General features: G+C 40.8%; 1 protein-coding gene across 6 annotated transcripts in view; it reads left to right on the top strand.

Moving 5' to 3' along the window:
- Positions 1 to 19,756, top strand: part of HDX (highly divergent homeobox) — a 32,162-nt gene that overhangs the window by 4,051 nt on the left and 8,355 nt on the right. For 4 of the 6 annotated variants that reach the window (XM_081964098.1, XM_081964100.1, XM_081964102.1 and 1 more), the window contains 5 exons: positions 4,694 to 4,840; positions 12,137 to 13,249; positions 14,337 to 14,390; positions 17,457 to 17,603; positions 18,762 to 18,969. In XM_081964098.1, coding sequence (XP_081820224.1) covers positions 4,694 to 4,840; positions 12,137 to 13,249; positions 14,337 to 14,390; positions 17,457 to 17,603; positions 18,762 to 18,969 — 1,669 coding nt within the window. Of the gene's footprint in view, positions 1 to 1,086; positions 1,145 to 4,693; positions 4,841 to 12,136; positions 13,250 to 14,336; positions 14,391 to 17,456; positions 17,604 to 18,761; positions 18,970 to 19,756 lie in introns of all 6 variants that reach the window. The other 2 variants (XM_081964101.1, XM_081964103.1) reach the window with 2 other exon arrangements.

The raw sequence follows: 19,756 nt of genomic DNA, 5'->3' as shown, positions 1-19,756 counted from the left end.
ATTATTTGTGTCTTCATTCAGTCATTCAGTCATTCATTTCCCACCTATTATTTTCACCAATAATTCAAGGCAGCGATCACATCCAATACATCTTCCTTCCTCCTTCTCTTATTTACCCCACAACAGCCCTGTGAGGTGGGTTGGGTTGAGAGAGAGAGTGACTGGTCCAAGGTCACCCAGTCGGCTTCATTCCTAAAGTGAGATTAGAGCTCACCATCTGATGGTGATGGGCCCTCATTGGTTTTGGCACTCAACTGGTTTTCCTGGCTAAGGCAAGACTTGAACTCACAATCTCTTGCTTTCTAGCCTGGTGACTTAACCACTAGACCAAACTGGCTCTCTCAATTATGGCAGTAAAGAATAACATCTACTCCACCTTATACCTTATTCATACCTTTTTATCATTTGCTATGTGGCTGTAGTAGTAGAAGGCTCTATTTATTTGTTGTTTTGTGGCGTGAAAATTACAAGGGGTTATATACATTTCTAGGGTTTTCCAACTAAGCTTGTGTTTTAGAGAGGCGCTAGTGTTGGTGTGCCAATACTTGTGTTTTTGGCATCATAATAAGGGGGGGGAATCCTCGGAGTGTGGCTGGCCAGTTTAAGCATTCTCTGGAAACTGAGCATATGGTTTCCGTCACAATAGAGCTAGAGAAGAACGAATGGGCAATTGAATTTTTGGTAGTACCGTACATAAAACACACATCTTGTGTCACCTTAAAAATAAAGAAATGTATTACGTCATTATTTTATATCTAGCAGAAGCTACCTGTGATTAATGAATGTAATGCCTGGCCTCCAGAAGTTGTGGGTGCTTTCAACACAGAGGTTTTTAAGAAGAGATTGGACAACCATTGATCTGAAATAGTATAGGGTTTCCCACTTCAGCAGAGGGTTGGACTAGAAGGCCTCCAAAGTCCCCCGCAACTCTGTTATTCTATTGTTCCGATATAAAGAGATCAGTTGGCTTAGGGATAAGTCATTTAGATGATCCTGTCGACTTTTCTGCAACAGAAAAGCAAGCAAAGCACTTTCATGATCTGTTATCGGTGCATCTGACCTGATCACATTTATTTTAACGTACAGGCAGTCCTCGACTTACGACTGCGATTGAGTCCATCATTTCTGTTGCTAAGCGAGATAAGTGAGTTTTGCCCCATTTTGCAGCCTTTATTGCCACTATTGTTAAATGAATCTCTGCAGTTGTTAAGTTAGTAACACGGTTCTTAAGTGGATCTGGCTTCCCCATTGACTTTGCTTGTTGGAAGGTGGCAAATGGGGATCACATGACCCCAGGACACTGTGACCGTCATAAATACGAACCGGGTGCCAATTTTGGTCACATGACCATGGGGATGCTACAAGGGTTTTAAGTGTGAAAAACAGTAATAAGTCACCTTTTTCAGTGCTGTTGTAACTTCAAACAGTCACTAAACAAATTGTTGTAAGTCAAGGACTACCTGTAAGTTAATAACGATGTGTTATCACTCAGCATTAAAAAAAAATTGAGTCTCAGTGTAATTTGTCCCTAATGTCTACTTTCTTAAGAGCTGTTAGAATGTTAGAATGCAGTATTGCAGGGCTAATTCACTGTTCACTGCCAGCTGTTCGATCCTGACCAGCTCAAGGTTGACTCAGCCTTCCATTCTTCCGAGGTGGGTAAAATGAGGACCCAGACTGTTGGGGGCCATAGGCTGACTCTGTAAACCGCTTAGAGAGTGCTGTAAAAGCACTGCGAAGTGTTATATAAGTCTAAGTGGTATTTCCTTTCCCCTTCCTTCCTTCCTTCCTTCCTTCCTATGCAGTATTTCAGGCTAAATCTGTCCACTGCCAAGAGTTCGATCCTGACCGGCTCAAGGTGGATTCAGCATTCCATTCTTCCGAGGTCGGTAAAATGAGGACCCAGACTGTTGGGGGCGAGAGGCTGACTCTGTAAACCGCTTAGAGAGAGCTGTAAAGCAATGTGAAGCGATATTGCTTTACAAACCTCAGCCCTTTACAGAGTCAGCCTCTTGCCCCCAACAATCTGGATCCTCATTTTACCGACCTAGGAAGGATGGAAGGCTGAGTCAAACTTGAGTCTGGTGAGATTCGATCTGCCAAACTGCTGGCAGCCGGTGATCAGCAGAAGTAGCCTGCAGCACTGAACTCTAACCACTGCGCCACCACGGTATATAGGTCCAAGGGCTATTGCTAATACTATTGCCCTTCCTTCCTTCCTTCCTTCCTTCCTTCCTTCCTTCCTTCCTTCCTTCCTTCCTTCCTGTTAGAATGCAGTATTGTAGGATAATTCTACCCACTGCCAAGAGTTCGTTCCTGACAAGCTCAAGGTTGTCTCAATCTTCCACCCTTCTGAGGTGGGTAAAATGAGGACCCAGATTATTGGGAGCCATATGCTGACTCTGTAAACCACTTAGAGAGGGCTATAAAGCACCTTGAAGCGGTATATAAGTCTAGGTGCTATTGCTATAGCACACATTCTAGAAATAACAGCTAACTAGCAATCTTGAAATGGCTTCAGCAGAAGTGATTTTAGCATTGATTTGTACCATTTCTTTGTTCACTGACTTCTATCGGAAGTCATTTTCATTAGTGTTTGCTTCATTTCAGCTATCGACTTTTCAATCAAACTTGATGTCTCTCTGTTTAAAGAATGGAATCCATAGGCCCCTTTGAAAACCTGATTGATAATCCCAATATATTGATGCAAAGTTGTCAAAAGAGGGAACAACTTTCAACCGTGGTATAGATCAGTCTCTGTTATTAAGGAAGTGAGCGCACAACAGGAGTAGAAAACAGGAGAAGCAACTGCTTTAGCCGTGTCCATATTGTTCCTCGGATTAAGCTATGCTCGTCGTGTAGCCCAAGTCCTTCGAATATCCAACAAAATCAAACTACATCTTAGCCAAAATCAACAGCAATGTTAAGAAAAACATGTTTGCTTGAAAGAATCTGTTTGATATAACATACGTTTGGCATTAACATAATAATGTTAATAGCAGTTAGACTTGTGCTTTTACAGCCCTCTCTAAGCGATTTACAGTCAGCCTATTGCCCCCAACAATCTGGGTCCTCATTTTACCCACCTTGGAAGGATGGAAGGCTGAGTCAATCTTCAGCCAGTCAGAATCGAACAGCTGGCAGTCAGCAGAAGTAGCCTACAATACAGCATTCTAACCACTACAGCTTTTATATAGCAACAGCAATAGCACTTAGACTTATATACCACTTCATAGTGCTTTATAGCCCTCTCTAAGCAGCTTACAGTCAGCCTCTTTCCCCCAACATTTTACCTACCTAGGAAGGATGGAAGGCTGAGTTAACTTTGAGCCAGTCAGGATCGAATTCCTGGCAGTCGACAGAATTAGCTTGCAATACTGCATTCTAACCACTGTAATATAACAAGTCACATTTTGCCATGGTTGGATAAACTCATCACTCCAAGCCATGATGATAACCTCATTATAGATTAGTGGACAAATCATATCTGGCTCATTTCATGCCTCATTTCCAGTTAAAGTGTTAAGTAGTGTTTACAAACTGCAATAACTAATACAAAGCCCCCCCTTTTTTTTGCTGCTAAGTGAAATGTTTACAGAATGTTGCCCCATTTTACGGCTTTTCATGCCACCGTTCTTAAGTGAATCACTGCAGTTGTTAAGCTGGTAACACCACTGTTAAGTGAATCTGGCTTCCCCATTGACGATCACAAAGGGGGATCACATGACCCCACCTGCAACCGTCATAACTATGAGTCAGTTGCCAAGCATCTGAATTTTGATCATGTGACCATGGAGGTCGTGAGGGTGAAAACACGGTCATAAGACACTTTTTTCAGTGCCGTTGTAACTTCGGATGGTCCCTAAGTGAGCTGTAGCAAGTCAAGAGCTACCAGGAAAAGCTTTCAGCTCGGTGATAACAGGCTGCTCTACCAGAGGTGGGATTCAGCAGGTTCTGACAGGTTCTGGAGAACCGGTAGCGGAAATTTTGAGTAGTTCGGATAACCGGCAAATACCACCTCTGGCTGGCCCCGCCCCCATCTACTCTTTCCCTCCCAAGTCCCAGGTGATCGGGAGGGAATGGGGATTTTGCAGTATCCTTCTCCTGCCATGCCCACCAAGCCACGCCCACAAAACCGGTAGTAAAAAAAAAATTGAATCCCACCGTTGCACTATTCCCGTCACCCCTGCAACTTTGCAGATATCTAAGACTACAAATCACTTTAGACTGAGCCTGCTTAGCATTCATCAGGGGCAATAAAAGAGGTCAGGAAAAACTGAGTTAGGTTTCACCATTGTGTCTCTGGGATCAATAGAGAACCAAGACCTCTCCGTCTGCAACTTCACCCAGTATCCCTTTTCTTGTTTATTTGCTTGTTTCCTTTGTTACAAACTCTTTTTTTCCCTCTTGTAAACAAACCTTTTAATCATTTTAATAGTATCGGAGTTCTATTTGTGTTGAGCTACCCTTAATCCCTGAGTGTAAATAGCTACTGCTTCGTTTTGTTTTTGATTGTTTGTTAAACTATATTTAAGAATATTCACAGGGGAACCGAAATAAATTAGACTCAGCCTGCTGTAGTTTTTTTTTTCTATTTCTTTAGATAAATGGGAGCCTGTACCTTCTTTTTTTTTTAAATGCCCTGTAAGTATTACATTATTCCTCTTTTCAGAGTATCTTCTTTTATTTTTAGATGAATCTGCGTTCTGTATTTACTGCAGAACAACAGAGGATATTGCAGCGTTACTATGAAAATGGAATGACAAATCAGAGTAAAAATTGCTTTCAGCTCATATTACAGTGTGCACAAGAAACTAAGCTGGACTTCAGTGTAGTCAGGGTAAGTACTGAGGTTTCCATGCTCACATTTACATAACAGTCTTAACAGACACAGGTGTTTGCTTACCTTATCTACAGGGCATGGAGCTGTGAAAGAAAAAGAAATCATTAGCTATGCTTCAATAGAATGTGTGTTTGGGAATTTCTGTTGAAAACCTGAGTTCTACTTTATTTATTAAATTTATTTAAACTTATAGGCCACCCATCTCACTGTTGCAGATTACAAAAGGATAAAAAGGTAAAGGAATATAATACAAAACGATTACATTTAAGAAGAGTGCATTTATTTGTTTATTATTTATTTATTTTTGTTTCTCTGTTTATTTATTTATTGCAGTGGGCATAAACGCAAAGGTGCTTTTTTTTTTTTTTCGGGAGGCAATTGGACTTTCTTGTCTTTTTCTGTTGCTCCTTCTCATCCAAGAAGCTTCTTCAACTCTGACAGGATAGTGAGGAATGGAAGGATTGTCTTGTCAGAGCTGAAGAAGCTTCTTGGATGAAAAGCGAAACATCTTCAATGCAAAAAAAAAAAAAGCAAGAAAGTCCAGTTGCCTCCTGGAAAAAAAAACACCTTTGGGGCAACCGAAACCGGGATGACTGAGAACCTCTACAGACTTTCAGTGGGTATAAAACGCACAAGAGCGCCTCTGTGTATGATAATTTGGGACATTCATTGTACGTGTGCAACTGTAAGTTTAAAGCAGGGGTGTCCAAACTTGGGAACTTTAAGACTTGTGGACTTCAACTCCCAGAATTCCCCAGCCAAGCAGTTGAATGGCTGCTTGGTGGCAAAATTTTATTTGCCTTTATGAAATGAGTGAGAAATGCCTCGCTCCTAAAAGCGATTGTGTGGGCGCCAAGCCTAGTTAAATGTTAAGATTTAGTTAATTATTATTTTAACAGTAGGTTAAAGCAGAACAGCTCATGTGACACCTCTGCTCCGCGAGCTCCATTGGCTGCCAGTTTGCATTTTGTTGTTGTTGTTAGTTGCAAAGTTGTGTCCGACCCATCACAACCCCATGGACCATGTTCCTCCAGGCCTTCCTGTCCTCTATCATCCTCTGGAGTCCATTGAAGCTCACACCTACTGCTTCCGTGACTCCATCCAGCCACCTCATTCTCTGTCGTCCCCTTCTTCTTTTGCCCTCAATCTTTCCCAGCATGAGGCTCTTCTCCAGGGAGTCCTTCCTTCTCATGAGGTGGCTAAAGTGTTTGAGTTTCCTCTTCAGGATCTGGCCTTCTAAAGAGCAGAAAGGGTTGATCTCCTCTAGGACTGACCGGTTTGATCGCCTTGCAGTCCAAGGGACTCGCAGGAATCTTCTCCAGCACCACTATTCAAAGAGTTTGTATCTACTCCCAATTAAAGATGCTGGTTTTAACCTTTAATGGCCTTCATGGCATGGGACTGGGCTACCTGAGGGACTGCCTGTTTCTGGTGACACCTTCCCATTCCATTAGATCTGGCAGAGAAGACCTGCTACAGGTCCCATCAGCTAGGAACCTACATTTGGTGGACCTCAGGAGATACGCCTTCTCTTCCTTGGGCCCACCTTATGGAACGTGCTTCTTCCCAAAATTAAATTAGCTTTTGACATCATGGATGTCCCTCAAGACCTGGCTATGTTATTTGGCTTGATGCTTCCCAAGAACCAGATACGGTACATGCTTAGCTAGCTCCATTGTTGAGATGTCCAATCTTCTTCTTCTCTCTGCCCAGGGGTTTGTATGTTTGTTTTTATTTATATGGTTAGTTTTTTTTTAATGGGGACTTATTTATTTTTATATCTATTGCTTCTAAAACCATTGCGTTGTTCAATTTTTATATGCTGTCCAGAGTCGCTTTTGATGAGATGGGTGACCATACAAATTTGATTAATAAATAAAAGTAGATGAAACTGAGTGGCAAGAATTAACCCTCTTTGATAAGGCAGTTGTTTTCAGAGAGTGGCTCAAAACCTGTCTATTTCTCTTTTTTTTAAGGTTAAAGGACATAGGTGTTGTGGCCCGCCAGCGGCCAGCAGAGCTGGCAGCAGATTCGGACAGTGAGGAGGTTGGGGAGGAACATGGGTCAGTCCTGGAGTCTGGGGAAGGCTCTGACGGGGGCTCTGCATCGGAGGCAGAGAGGAGGCCAGAGCCATCTGACAGTTATCAGCTGCCTTCAGAGTCAGACATCAGTGAGGCAGACAAACAGCTGGAGCTTGTTCCCAGTGTGGGCATGCTCGAGTTGCCAGACGAAGGGAACAGCTAAAGACCTTATCCTCGACTTGAGGATAAGGTCACAAGTGGACGATGAATGACCCCTCCCAGAGGAAATAAAAGAGTGAAAGGGAAGTGGAGTTTGCAGGAGACAATTTGTTCGCTTCATTGGCTCGTGACTCTCCGAGACTCCTTGCCAAGTTTTGCAGATATCGGCCTGTCAGCTCTCCAAGCCAGATAAGGTCTGTGACTGTAAATCATCCCTTGAAAGACTTTGCTGGATGTGAATGAGCAGAATTCACAGTAAATTAATAAAAGGTTTTTTTTGTCGGGACAAAATACTAAAAAATGAGTTAATAAAATGTGGTTTTTTTGTCTGGGCTTAGAAATGAGGAGAAATTTCCTGACAGTGGAACTGCTTGCCTCCAGAAGTTGTGAATGCCCCAACACTGGAAGTCTTTAAGAAGATGTTGGATAGCCATCTGTCTGAAACGGTATAGGGTTTCCTGCCTAGGCAGGGGGTTGGACTAGAAGACCTCCAAGGTCCCTTCCAACTCTGCTATTGTATGTATGTACAAGGAGTTTGCTTCATGCTCTTGGGAAGCCTCGGTCAGAACAGTAGGGGAACATTTTAGGATTGAGCTTTGGATAGGAGTTTGTAGGTTGAGATGGCATTTTTTTTGTAGGTAGCAACAAAACTAACTGGTTTGTCTTTTTTTAAAAAAAGTTTTTATTTATTTTTTAAAATATGAACATTCCATCTTTCCTTAAACAGTTTGTCGCCTGGGTACAAATATCTCTTTACAATAACTATCAAGATGTACAACGTCATTAACATTGATATTAATTCTCTAATCTTAGAATTATAGTATATTAAACAGTTGAACATAATAATCTTATTCGTTTTTTTCCTCTTAACGTATCTTCTAGTAAAATGTAATAACAACATTAAGCATAATAATCCTCATCATCGTAATACTAACAACTATCATATTGTTTATATCTCTATCTTAACATATTTACTATTTTTCTTTAATCTCCTTTTATTCCCAACTTCCATTTTTATTCTGTAGCCATTGCTAAAATAATTCCCATATTATATAATATTCAGGTTGTTCTTTCTCCTTAACTGCCAGCGTTGGTCTCAATCCGAAGGGCACCAGATTGATGGAGTGCAGCCTAAATTACGCTTGGTTAAAATACCTAAAAGTCTGATATTATGGGTGGAATACAATGAATTTAACACTTCTGTTTGGCATACTCCGTGAATTGCAGGTTTCATTTGTTATCACTTACCTATACAAGAAGGGACCAAATATCTTGGGGAAAATACCTTGTGTGATGGTGAAGTTTCACCTGAAAATCCATGATCGAGAAAATGAAAGTATTCCCAGATAGAACTACCTCTAAACTAATCATAAAAAGAGAACGTGTAATTATCTCACTCCTTCCCTCTCTTTTTAATCTGTGGTTTGTTAATAAGAACAGGATATTAAAAACAACAGGGGAAAAAATCTTGTACACCTACACGAAACTTTATGAGTGAGGCAGGATGCGTAATAAGATTGGGGTCACTCTTGTGCTTTTTTTTTTTTTTTTCCTGTTTTGGTCCTACCTATTTGGCGGAAGAATTTTACAGTTCTTACAAGTTATTCGACCCTCGATTTTTTTTTCTCTTATCTGTTCCATAGCCCGTAAAGAAAAATGATAAATGCTTGATCATTGGTTGCTTAAGACAATGCTGTATTATGTATTGTTTTCTTGCTTTGTTTCTTGTGGGCTTTTAGGACGAGAACTTCTTCTTTCCTTTAAATGGCAGGGGTGGGTTGCTATTGCAGAGCAGTTTTGTTGTGTCTCCATTAAACAGCTAGAACTTGTCACTTTCGTGGTGGCGCTTTTGGACAAAACAAAGGCTTAGAAATCAGAATTGATTTCCACTAGAAAATGAGCCACGAGGCTTCTTGTTGCACCGGGAAGCAAAACAAAAGAGCTTCCTAAACTCTCTCTTTCTCTTTCCAATATATATATTTTTTTACACTGGTCTGTGAAGATACTAAAGTTTGATTTGGTTTGACTTGGTGGGTTTTCTCCTTGTGCCTCCAGAACCCCTTTCTAGACTTAATAGGATTCTCAGTCAATTCTCGTTCACAGTCTTCTTTGTGCAGCATATAGTCTGAATCCTGCGTAATCCATTAGTTATCCCTTATTAATCATACGTAGACAGTTTGATATCGTACCATTAAGGCTCCTTTACTGTGTTTGCTAGGTGTGGGGAGTGAGGGTGCCATGTTTTTTTATTTTTTAGTAGACACTTATGTTTGCTTATAGTAAATTTTCATACATATAGTAAATATTTATACAATACTAAATAATATTTATATCATACTAAATGCAATTATATTTATTTTATTTATTTTATATTTAAAAAATTTAATACGTTTTACAATTATCACCCCCCTTACCCTCCCCTCTTCCCACCCTCCCTCCCCCCGACCTCCCAGAGCAAAATACAGGGTATAAACATTTAACAACCGTACACTAACATAATCTAACTAATTTTAACATGTTACTATTCTTGTGCTTTAACTCCCCCTTTATTAAACTAGCTTTGAATAAATTGTAGCATTCCTTATGCCTTCATTCATAAGGTAACTGAAATTTTTTAGTCCGGTATTTGTTTTGAATATAGTCAATCCATCTTCTCCAGTCCAGCTTGTACTTCTCATCTGAGTGATCCTTCAGATACGCTGAAATTTTGGCCATCTCTGCTAAGTTTACTACTTTTAACGTCCATTCTTGGATAGTGGGCAACTCTTCCTCCTTCCAGTATTGCGCCACCAACAATCTTGCTGCCGTCGTTAGGTACAAAATCAAATTAGTCTCTATAACAGTACAATCTGAAACTATGCCTAACAAAAACAACTGGGGTGTAAACTTTATCCTCTTTTTCAAAATATTTTGAATAACCCACCATATTTTTTATCCAAAATGCTTTAACTTTTTTACAAGTCCACCAAATATGGTAGTACGTGGCACCAACACAGTCACATCTCCAACATTTAGATTGTAGATTCGGATACATACAGGCTAGCCTTTAAAAAGGCTAGGGTGCCATGTTTTTCAATACCTATTTTTGGCTTTATCTTTGAAACGTACATTGTGGCTGAAAATGCTTTTGCATAATGGATCCTCCTTGAAATGTTTGCAGCACTGTAAGAGACACTTACCATGAACATCCTATGGTATACAAAAGGGGTCCCTAGCCCTCGGGCTGCAGCCCACTACAGGTGTGGCCTATGTGGAACTGGGCCGCACGAGTGGCTAGTGTGCCCAACAAGCAGGCTGGCACGTACATGCCCACAGACTGACCACGGCAAGCCAGCGGACATGTGGGCCAGCTGAGGTGTGCGCTGGCCCACCACTTGCACAAGTCAGCTTGTGCCATCCCGCTTCTCGCATGGCCCAGTTCCCTCTCCCTTCCCCCAGCTGGGCCACCAAGCCGCAAAGGTTGGGGTCCGTTGGTATACAAAAAAGAAAGTCTTCATATGATAACAGAAATGAGGATTTCTGAGTGAAGTTAGTAGCACCTTCTCTCTTAAACCAGATGTGCAAAAGAAACATAATTTTATTCAGTTCATAAATCTCTGCTCACTTATAGTAGAAGAAACTGATATCCAATCCAATCATAAACTGACCTGAATTTGTAATTTATAATACACACACACACACACACACACACACACACACACTTTATAGCACACACCCTTTATAGTAGTACTAGCTGATAACCCAGCGTTGCCCGGGTATTTATTTATCCTTACCAATCCCTCTTACTACAGGTTTCCCCGTTGTGGAGTACTGTGAAGCTGTTACCATGGCAACTCTATTGTGCTGTACAGTAGAAGCCATTTTAAGGCACAACAGGCTGTATCTTAACAGAACCTGAATCCAAAATACACACTATCATTGTAAAAAGTACTGTGATTTGACACTATAGATATAATTCATTCCTTTTCATTTCATTTTAAATGCATTTTTTAGCAATGCATTTTAAAAAACATACTTTATGCAAAGAAATCATAAAGTAGAACTTCAGCGACATTTCTAAATATGAAACAGTTACAATTCAAGGAATTGAATGGTGCCGTTAATGTCTTTGTAAAGATTGGTTTTTTTTCCAATTTTTAAAATAATATAATTATAGCATTTAACATAAAATTAAACATGCAAAATAATCCTGGATATTGTAACTTCTCAAATGGGCAGGTTCCTGGTCACAAAGTTACTGTGTATTGAATCAGTGTTGAGTCAGTGTTGACTCCTGGCAATTGCCTGGATAAGTCCCTGCAATTTTCTTGGCACGATTTCAGAAGTGGCTTTCCATTGCCTTCTTCCTAGGTTTGAGAGACACTGGCTCATCCAAGATCCCCCTTTGGCTTCATAGCAATAACATTTAGACTTACATACCGCTTCATTCTCTAAGCGGTTTACAGAGTCAGCCTCTCACCCCCAACAATCTGGGTCCTCATTTTACCCACCTCGGAAGGATGGAAGGCTGAGTCAACCTTGAGCCTGGTGAGATTCGATCTGCCAAACTGCTGGCAGCTGGTGATCAGCAGAAGTAGCCTGCAGCACTGCACTCTAACCCCTGCGCCACCTCATGCCTTAAGGCAGGACTAGAACTCACAATCTCCCAGTTTCTAGCTGGTGTCTTAACCACTATAATGAACTGGCTTTTTACAGCATTAATTACTTAACTGTCTCTCGTTCCCATATATATCAGACAGGTCTTGAAAATGTTTATTATTTTCTCAGAACTTTAAACAAAGCTTCAGTTTGCGAGTAAAGCATCTGACATAATGATGGAAACACCACCTTGAAGTCTAGCTGAAAATTATAGCTGAGGCCTGGAAAAAAACCATCTAGCTTAGAATTATAGGTGAAACGTGGAAAGCCATCTCGAAAACTCGCTGAAAATTATAGCTGAGGCCTGGAAAACTACCTAGTTTGAGAATTATAGTTAAGCCACCAAAGGCCACCTCGAAAGCTAGCGGAAAATTACGAATCCTCTTTGCTTACAAATTCCTTTTGGTTTTTGCAGACGTGGGTTGGAAACAAAAGGAGAAAGATGAGCAGTAAGAACACCATGGATTCTGGAGGAAGCCCATCCACCACGGCCAGCAGCACATTGACAATGCCTCCGGAAATGGCTGTTCAAAACGTGGTCAGTATCGCCCGTTCCCAGAGCCAGCAGTCCTCGTGGACGTCCTCCAACAACGACGTCATAGTCACTGGCATCTATAACCCAGCTACTTCATCCGGCCGACTGGTCTCCAGTAAACAGACTAACTCCCTGATGAGCAATATGCATAAAAACTCCCTGTCGAGGTCCGCTGGGAAGAGCGATCCCGAATTCCAGAGGCAACACATCGCGGTGACCCGCCAAGCTCCCCACTGTAAAAACGCTTCGCTGTTCCTGGGCGAGAAAACCATCATCCTCTCCAGGCAAACCAGCGTGCTGAATTCAGGGAATTCTATTTATAACCACACGAAGAAAAGCTACGGCGGCTCGTCAGTTCAGACGGCGGAATTAGTGTTACCTCAGAAGCCCGTCTTGTGCCACCGGCCGTACAAAATGGACCAGGTGGGCTGCCAACGGTTGCAAAAACCAGAGCACCCCATCCTCGCTTCCTCCGTCCCATCCGGGCAGAGATCGAACATTAGAGATCCTTCCTGCAGCACCCACAATTTGGAAATCCGAGAGGTTTTTTCGTTGGCTGTGACCGACCAGTCCCTGGGAGGAAGCCGCGAGAAGGCCCTATCAACTTCCGGAGAAGGCAGTTGCCTGTCTATCGCGATGGAAACCGGGGATGTGGACGACGAATACGCCAGAGAGGAAGAGTTGGCCTCCATGGGCGCCCAGATTCAAAACTACTCCCGGTTAACCAGCACGCCCCTCCGCGTCGAGAATCCGGGATCCGGTTTTATGGGCTCGGGCAGGAGCATGGGTTGCAATTCGCACGTGCTGAACGCAAGGAACTTGCACAACAATATCTTGTATCACAACAGAGACTATCGCTTACCTCCACGGACTTCGTTGCATAGCACATCCAGTACGCTCTATAGCAGTTCCCATCCATCAAGAAGTAACCTTTCTTCTCATTTTACAGCATCCAATCAACTAAGGCTATCTCAGAACCAAAATAATTATCAGGTAATTGGGCTTTTCTTCCTAAGTTTTCTTCCCACGTTTCGGAAAGGTGAAAACTTCCATTTTGAAAAAAAATTGTAAATCACGAATTCCAGCTCATGAGCGGCGGTAAAGGCAATCGCTATCTTCTTTTCTGCTACCAGGAAATAAGAACAGTTTTTTATTTCAAACCGCCCCCCCCCCTTATTTATTTCATTTATTCATTTCTTTATACATGCCCGTTTTCCTCTTACGTCCCTGGGGTTTCGATACTTTATTCCTGCATTACAATTCTAATGATACCTGAATTTGGAAACAATCGTTCTGAAAACATCTTCAGAACCGTATGAAGCGAAAAGTCCATCTTGATTCATATTCTGGATTAGATAAACATTTAAATCATAAACAATTAAAAAAAAAACTTAGCTGAATTTACAAGAATTCAGAACCATTCAATAAGTTCGCAATCCAGTAAATGATGATTTATTCCGTTGGATCTCAACCAGAGGCGGTATTCTGCCTCTGGTTGACAGGAGTGGCGGGAGGCTTCACCCACCTGCCCAGACGTCATCACGGACGCGAGCTCCCAGTTCTGAACTGGTAGCGAAGGTAAGCAGATTTCATGCCTGGTCTCAACCTGTGATCCGTGGACTCCTTGTGGGGCGGGGGCGGGGGGGCGTAATATCGTCATAGGTAGAGGTGGTATTCAGCCAGTTCTGACAGATTTTGAGAGCGGGGAAGGAATGGGGATTTTGCAGTATCCTTCCCCTGCCACGCGCACAAAGCCACAGCCACAGAACCCGTAGTAAGATATTCTGAATCCCACCACTGGTCACAGGGAATCTGTGAAGGCTTGAAGAAATGTTATGATTGAAATGTTAAGTTTTGGGGGTCACGAAAGGTATTTAAAAGGAGATCCATGGTGAAGAAAAGGTTAAGAACCACTGGTTTATTGTTCCTAAATCAGATTCCTTAGAGAAAGAAGAATGGTTTATGTTCATCTCAAAACGATGCATTCCAATACACTTGCAGTAACCGTTCTTCAGATGATTACCTGTCTATGAAACATGCAAAGGTACCTTTGTGCTATTTTATTTTTTATTTTCTGCAGATTTCAGGAAACCTTACTGTGCCTTGGATTACTGGGTGCTCCAGGAAAAGAGCAGTAAGTACACCCTGCAAAACTGGACCAACTTTCAGCTTTAGATTGTATGTTTATTTGTCACATATATTCATTCAGCCGTGTGCAGCAACTGCCAAAAAAGCCAACACAGTTCTAGGCTGCCTCAATAAAGGGATAGAATCAAGATCACGTGAAGTGTTAATACCACTTTATAAGGCCTTGGTAAGGCCACACTTGGAATAATGCATTCAGTTCTGGTCACCACGATGTAGAAAAGATGTGGAGACTCTAGAAAGAGTGCAGAGAAGAGCAACAAAGATGATTAGGGAACTGGAGACTAAAACATATGAAGAACGGTTGCAGGAACTGGATATGTCTAGTTTAATGAAAAGAAGGACTAGAGGAGATATGATAGCATTGTTCCAATATCTCAGGGGTTGCCACAAAGAAGAGGGAGTCAAGCTATTCTCCAAAGCCTCTGAGGGTTGGAGAAGAAGCAATGGGTGGAAACTAATCAAGGAGAGAAGCAATTTAGAACTGAGGAGAAACTTCCTGACAGTTAGAACAATTAATCAGTGGAACAGAAGTTGCCTCCAGAAGTTGTGAATGCCCCAAACACTGGAAGTCTTTAAGAAGATGTTGGATAGCTATTTGTCTGAAACGGTATAGGGTTTACTGCCTAGGCAGGGGGTTGGACTAGAAGACCTCCAAGGTCCCTTCCAACTCTACTATTGTATTGTATTGTATTGTATATACTGCACAGTTCTGAGTAGGTTTTAATGAATTTTAGCCAATAGTGAGAAGCATTCGTTATTTTTCCAAGAAACATTGCATGTAATAATTCTGATTCGAGTTGTTTTTCTTTTGCAGCCCTGTAAATTTTGGGGGATTGTCACCACTGCAGGCAGTAATCAATTAAAGCTGTTATAGTCAAAAATCCTCTCCATTAACTGTTACGAATTGGTTTAATATTAATTATATCCATCAACAGTTTTCGTTGTTGCGTTTCAGCGACAGCATCGCAGTGATAAAAACGGCTTTTTAAAAAAGCAACTGGGAAAAACGGTATTTTTAAAAGCAACTGGAAAACATAGTCAGGGTTAAAACAACGTGGCAATCTTTTTGGAAAACAAAATAAATCTTTTGAAAGATGAGCCGTGCTGATCCCAAGAGTAATGAAGACAGTTTCGATTGTGGCCAATCAAAGTAAAACCTTCATAGTCCCAATTTATAGTCCATTTCAACAGAACATTAGTCTCAACTTAAATTCTGTCTGCTTCCAAATAGTTTTGTCTTTCTTTCTTTCTTTTTCTTTCTGGTTTAATTTCAAGCCAGTGAAATCAAGGCTGTGAGGCACAAAGGAAAGCGTAGAGTAGAACAGAAAGGCTGTGAATCTTTTAATTCTGCAATAACTCTAAATCTATCCTTAAAAAAAAAAAAAGTTTTGCGCAGATTCCTCTTTAATGTTGTTGGTTAACTATCTTACATTAATTTGTGTTGGTGTTAAATAGCCTGAATCTGTGCAATTAAAAATGCTTTCAAGGCCATTTTAAACCTGTTGGCAGAAGCTGCAGTCTAACAAATGGCACCAATTTCTAGACTTTTACATAAACGTCATTTGCACAGGGAAATTGTATTCAAATGAGTTTTGCAAATGAAATAAAGTCATTTGTCGTTGTCTCCAGTTATAGTAGGATAACAAAGTATTGGCAAAGTTGGTTTTGTGACCAGAATAATCTTAGGTGCCATTTTTAAATGACACTTCCTAAAAACTGATCTGGAGCAAAGTTTCTTAATGTTTTAAGCCATGGTCTATAAATGGCTTCTTAATAAATATAAATATCTATTAATGAAGGGGTGAGCTTTTCTCTGATCTAATTTTGTGTAAATTGGATTTATGGCACACTAATCTCTCCACTTCTTACAACCAAAATACTAGTGTGAATCAATCCACTTGAGCCCCATTTGAACATTATAACTTAGAGTTGTACTCACTTTTGTTGCCAGGGGTTTAGACATTAATGGCTGCATGTTGCATTATTTTGAGGGGACAGCACATTTACACTGTTATACAAGATGTATACTCACTACTTTACATTGTAGCCAAGTGTCATTTCTTCAGTGTTGTCACTGAAAAGATATACTTAAATATTTACAAAATGTGAGGGGATCTACTCATTTCTGTGATATACTCTGTGTGTGTGTGTGTGTGTGTGTGTGTGTGTGTGTGTGTGTGTGTTGGGGGGTATTCAATTGTTGTTTCTGGGTTTTTCTTTTTTTTAACCTTGGTGATCACTGACTGTACTTTAAAAAGATTTAATTTGACCACGGCAACTTTCTGGAACATTGCTATTTCCAAGTTTTTGGACTTTTAATAAGATGTTCCAAGAAAAAGAACATTCTTTTTCCAAGTTTCTGGACTTTTAATAAGCTGCATTTAGTAATCTTTGCATATTTGTGTGCGCAAGCCCATGTCCTTGTAGGTTTTTTCAAGGTAAAAGAAGATTGCAAAATTCTGCAGCTAAAGGCAGCCGTTTTAATTTGGCCCAAGTGACTAAGCTTTGTGCTCGTTTGTAACGAGTCTCTTCAATTTTTCGCCTACTTCTTTGGAGTAATTTGTTTTAACCGACGTTATAAATAAACCAATAATTTTGACCAGACGATATAATTTAAAGTAGGACTTGATGTTGAGAAGAGGTCTACAAGAACTTGCCACAGCCAACTCACCATGAGACAACTTGTTAGGTCCAACTTGCCACTGGACAATTCACCATGAGACGACAAGAGTTCCATTAATATCGAAGAAATAATCCAGTTAAAGAAAGGATGCTAAAGGGGGGGGGGGACAAAATTAAATGTGAATGACAAAAATTAAAATAATTATTAATTATTTTAAAATAATTAAATTGAATTGTCTCGCTGGGAGTTGTCCCATTGGCCATGGCAAGTTTTCCCATGAGTTGGACATGGTGAATTGACCATGGCGAGTTGGATGGAGCAAATTGTCCCATTCTGATTGAATGCTCCATTCCCTGTCTGCCCTTGTCTGTCTTTTTGCACTCTTCATTGATGGGGGGCAAAAAAAAGGATATGTGCTTTTTTTCACAGTTACAGGACCGTACACAATTCAGCGACCGAGATTTAGCCACCCTTAAGAAATACTGGGATAAAGGCATGACCAGCCTTGGGTCGGTTTGCAGAGAGAAAATTGAAGCCGTGGCTGCGGAATTGAACGTTGACTGTGAAATAGTACGGGTAAGAAAGTCATGTTTGTAGAAACCAAAATAGCCTCGATGAAAGTTTGCTTCCTTTCTTTTTTCTGAATTGCAAGAGTGAGATCGAAATAGATTGCATGTGTTACTGAATGGTTACATTAGGAAGTGCTCCATTTCCTGTCTATTTATAGATATCATGCCTTAGGTGAGACATTTATTGATAGCTACTATATGTTAGATGTCTGATACTTCAGTTGTATTGAGATTTATAACCCTTTTTTTAAAAAAAACAAACCTGAGAGCTGAAACGGAGTAACCGTTGTATTTCAGTTCTCCGTATTGTAGAAGGAAGCTGAGTTTTGTTTTGATCTCAATCAACCCACCCACCCCCCAAAAAGAGGAAAAGATAAGAGCTATGCTTTGCATGTATGGAGTTCCAAGTATACCTGATAGCAATAGCACTTAGACTTATATACTGCTTCACAGTGGTTTACAGCCCTCTCTAAGCGGTTTACAGAATCAGCCTATTGCCCCCAACAATCTGGGTCCTCATTTTACCCACCTCAGAAGGATGGAAGGCTGAGTCAAGCTTGAGCCTGGTGAGATTCGAACTGCCAAATTGCAGGCAGCCAGCACTCAGTTGTCCTATATCTTTCTGTCCCCCCCCCTCCCCTCTATATAATACTGCCTCAAGACCATTTTTAGAATAAATAATCCCGTGCACATCATCTCACTTGTGTTTTTAAGTGTTTCAATTTAGAAATCAGGTATAATTAGGGCAGCCCTCGCCATCTGATTCTTTCTAAATGTATTTTCTCTGTATTTCTTTCCTTAGCCAAATCTGATAATTGCCATTAAGGTGCCTCTAATTCTAAAACTTCTGTACGATACATTTTAGACATTCATTCATTGATCATCAATACGTAAACAGCTTTTCATCCGAAGCTAATTGGATTGGAGGTGATAAAATTAGAAGAGAAGAAATGAGAACATAGGTTGAAATTTCATTAAGTTTCTCTTGGATTCTAAATCTTACGTGGAATTTGCCATCCACGCATTTCCAAAGAAGCTTCAATAATGCAAATGTATTCCTTCTTGAATGATTGTAGTTGTGATTGTGGCTTCCTTAATATTAAGGAATATTAATATTAAGATAACGTCTTAATTTCCCCCACCCCACCCCGTTTCCTCACCCAAGACTTGGATCGGAAATAGGAGACGGAAGTATCGTTTGATGGGCATTGAAGTCCCTCCCCCGCGAGGTGGCCCTGCCGTTTTTTCGAGTCAGTCTGATTCCAGTGATAAATCGGTACCCATTCCAGGCGATGACCCCCTGACTGATATAGGAGAGGATAATGACAGGAATGATGAAGTGTCCATCTGCTTATCGGAAGGAAGCTCCCAAGGTGAGTCTACGACAACTCGCCACAGCCAACTCACCATGGCCAACAAAGAAAGAGGCTTCCATGGATCAACTTTAGACAATGTTCCTCACATGTGGGATTGTGTTAAGAGTTTTCTACCTTTTTGACAATAACTAATCCTAGTTAAAAAGGCAGTCTGGGCCAGGATGTATGTCCAACGTACTTTCGCCTTATATATCTTGTCTGAATGTTTCATTGCTCATTTGGACAGTCCAAGTCTAGATAAAATTTTGCTTCTCAGGCTAACTTTAAAGGTAAAATTAATTTTTCAGGAGAAGAGGGGCACAGACTCATAGCTTGGCACCAAACGTTTAATATGGCTGAAATGATCTTTTAGAGTTAGACCCCATTCTTAGCAACCCAACAAGTAACAGAGGCAGGCTGTTATGATGCCAGAAGTGTGTTTTTAAATGTACAAGCAACAGTAACTGTGTTGGTTAAAAATGAACAGGGGTTCACATTTTACTGGCTTCACAGTTCAGCTAATTGCTCCTTGTGCATTTGACTTGAACAAATTGCCAAGGTTTTGCCTTGGGTACTTCAAAAATAGCCTGTTTCTGGGGCATATTAATTTATTTTATTTTATTTACTGAGCGCTTATAGACCGCCCCCTCTCCCGAAAGGATGGATAGATAGATAGATAGATAGATAGATAGATAGATAGATAGATAGATAGATGATAGATATGCCAAGCTTGGTCTCATCAATTTGTTCAACCAATTTGGAGAAGGCAAGGATTATATATATGTATGTATGTATGTATGTATGT

Source organism: Natrix helvetica, assembly GCF_964273705.1.
Source record: "Natrix helvetica genome assembly, chromosome: 11".
NCBI lineage: Eukaryota > Metazoa > Chordata > Lepidosauria > Squamata > Natricidae > Natrix > Natrix helvetica.
The sequence above is the reverse complement of the archived record's forward strand: the minus strand, read 5'-3'. Positions and strand labels throughout refer to the sequence as shown.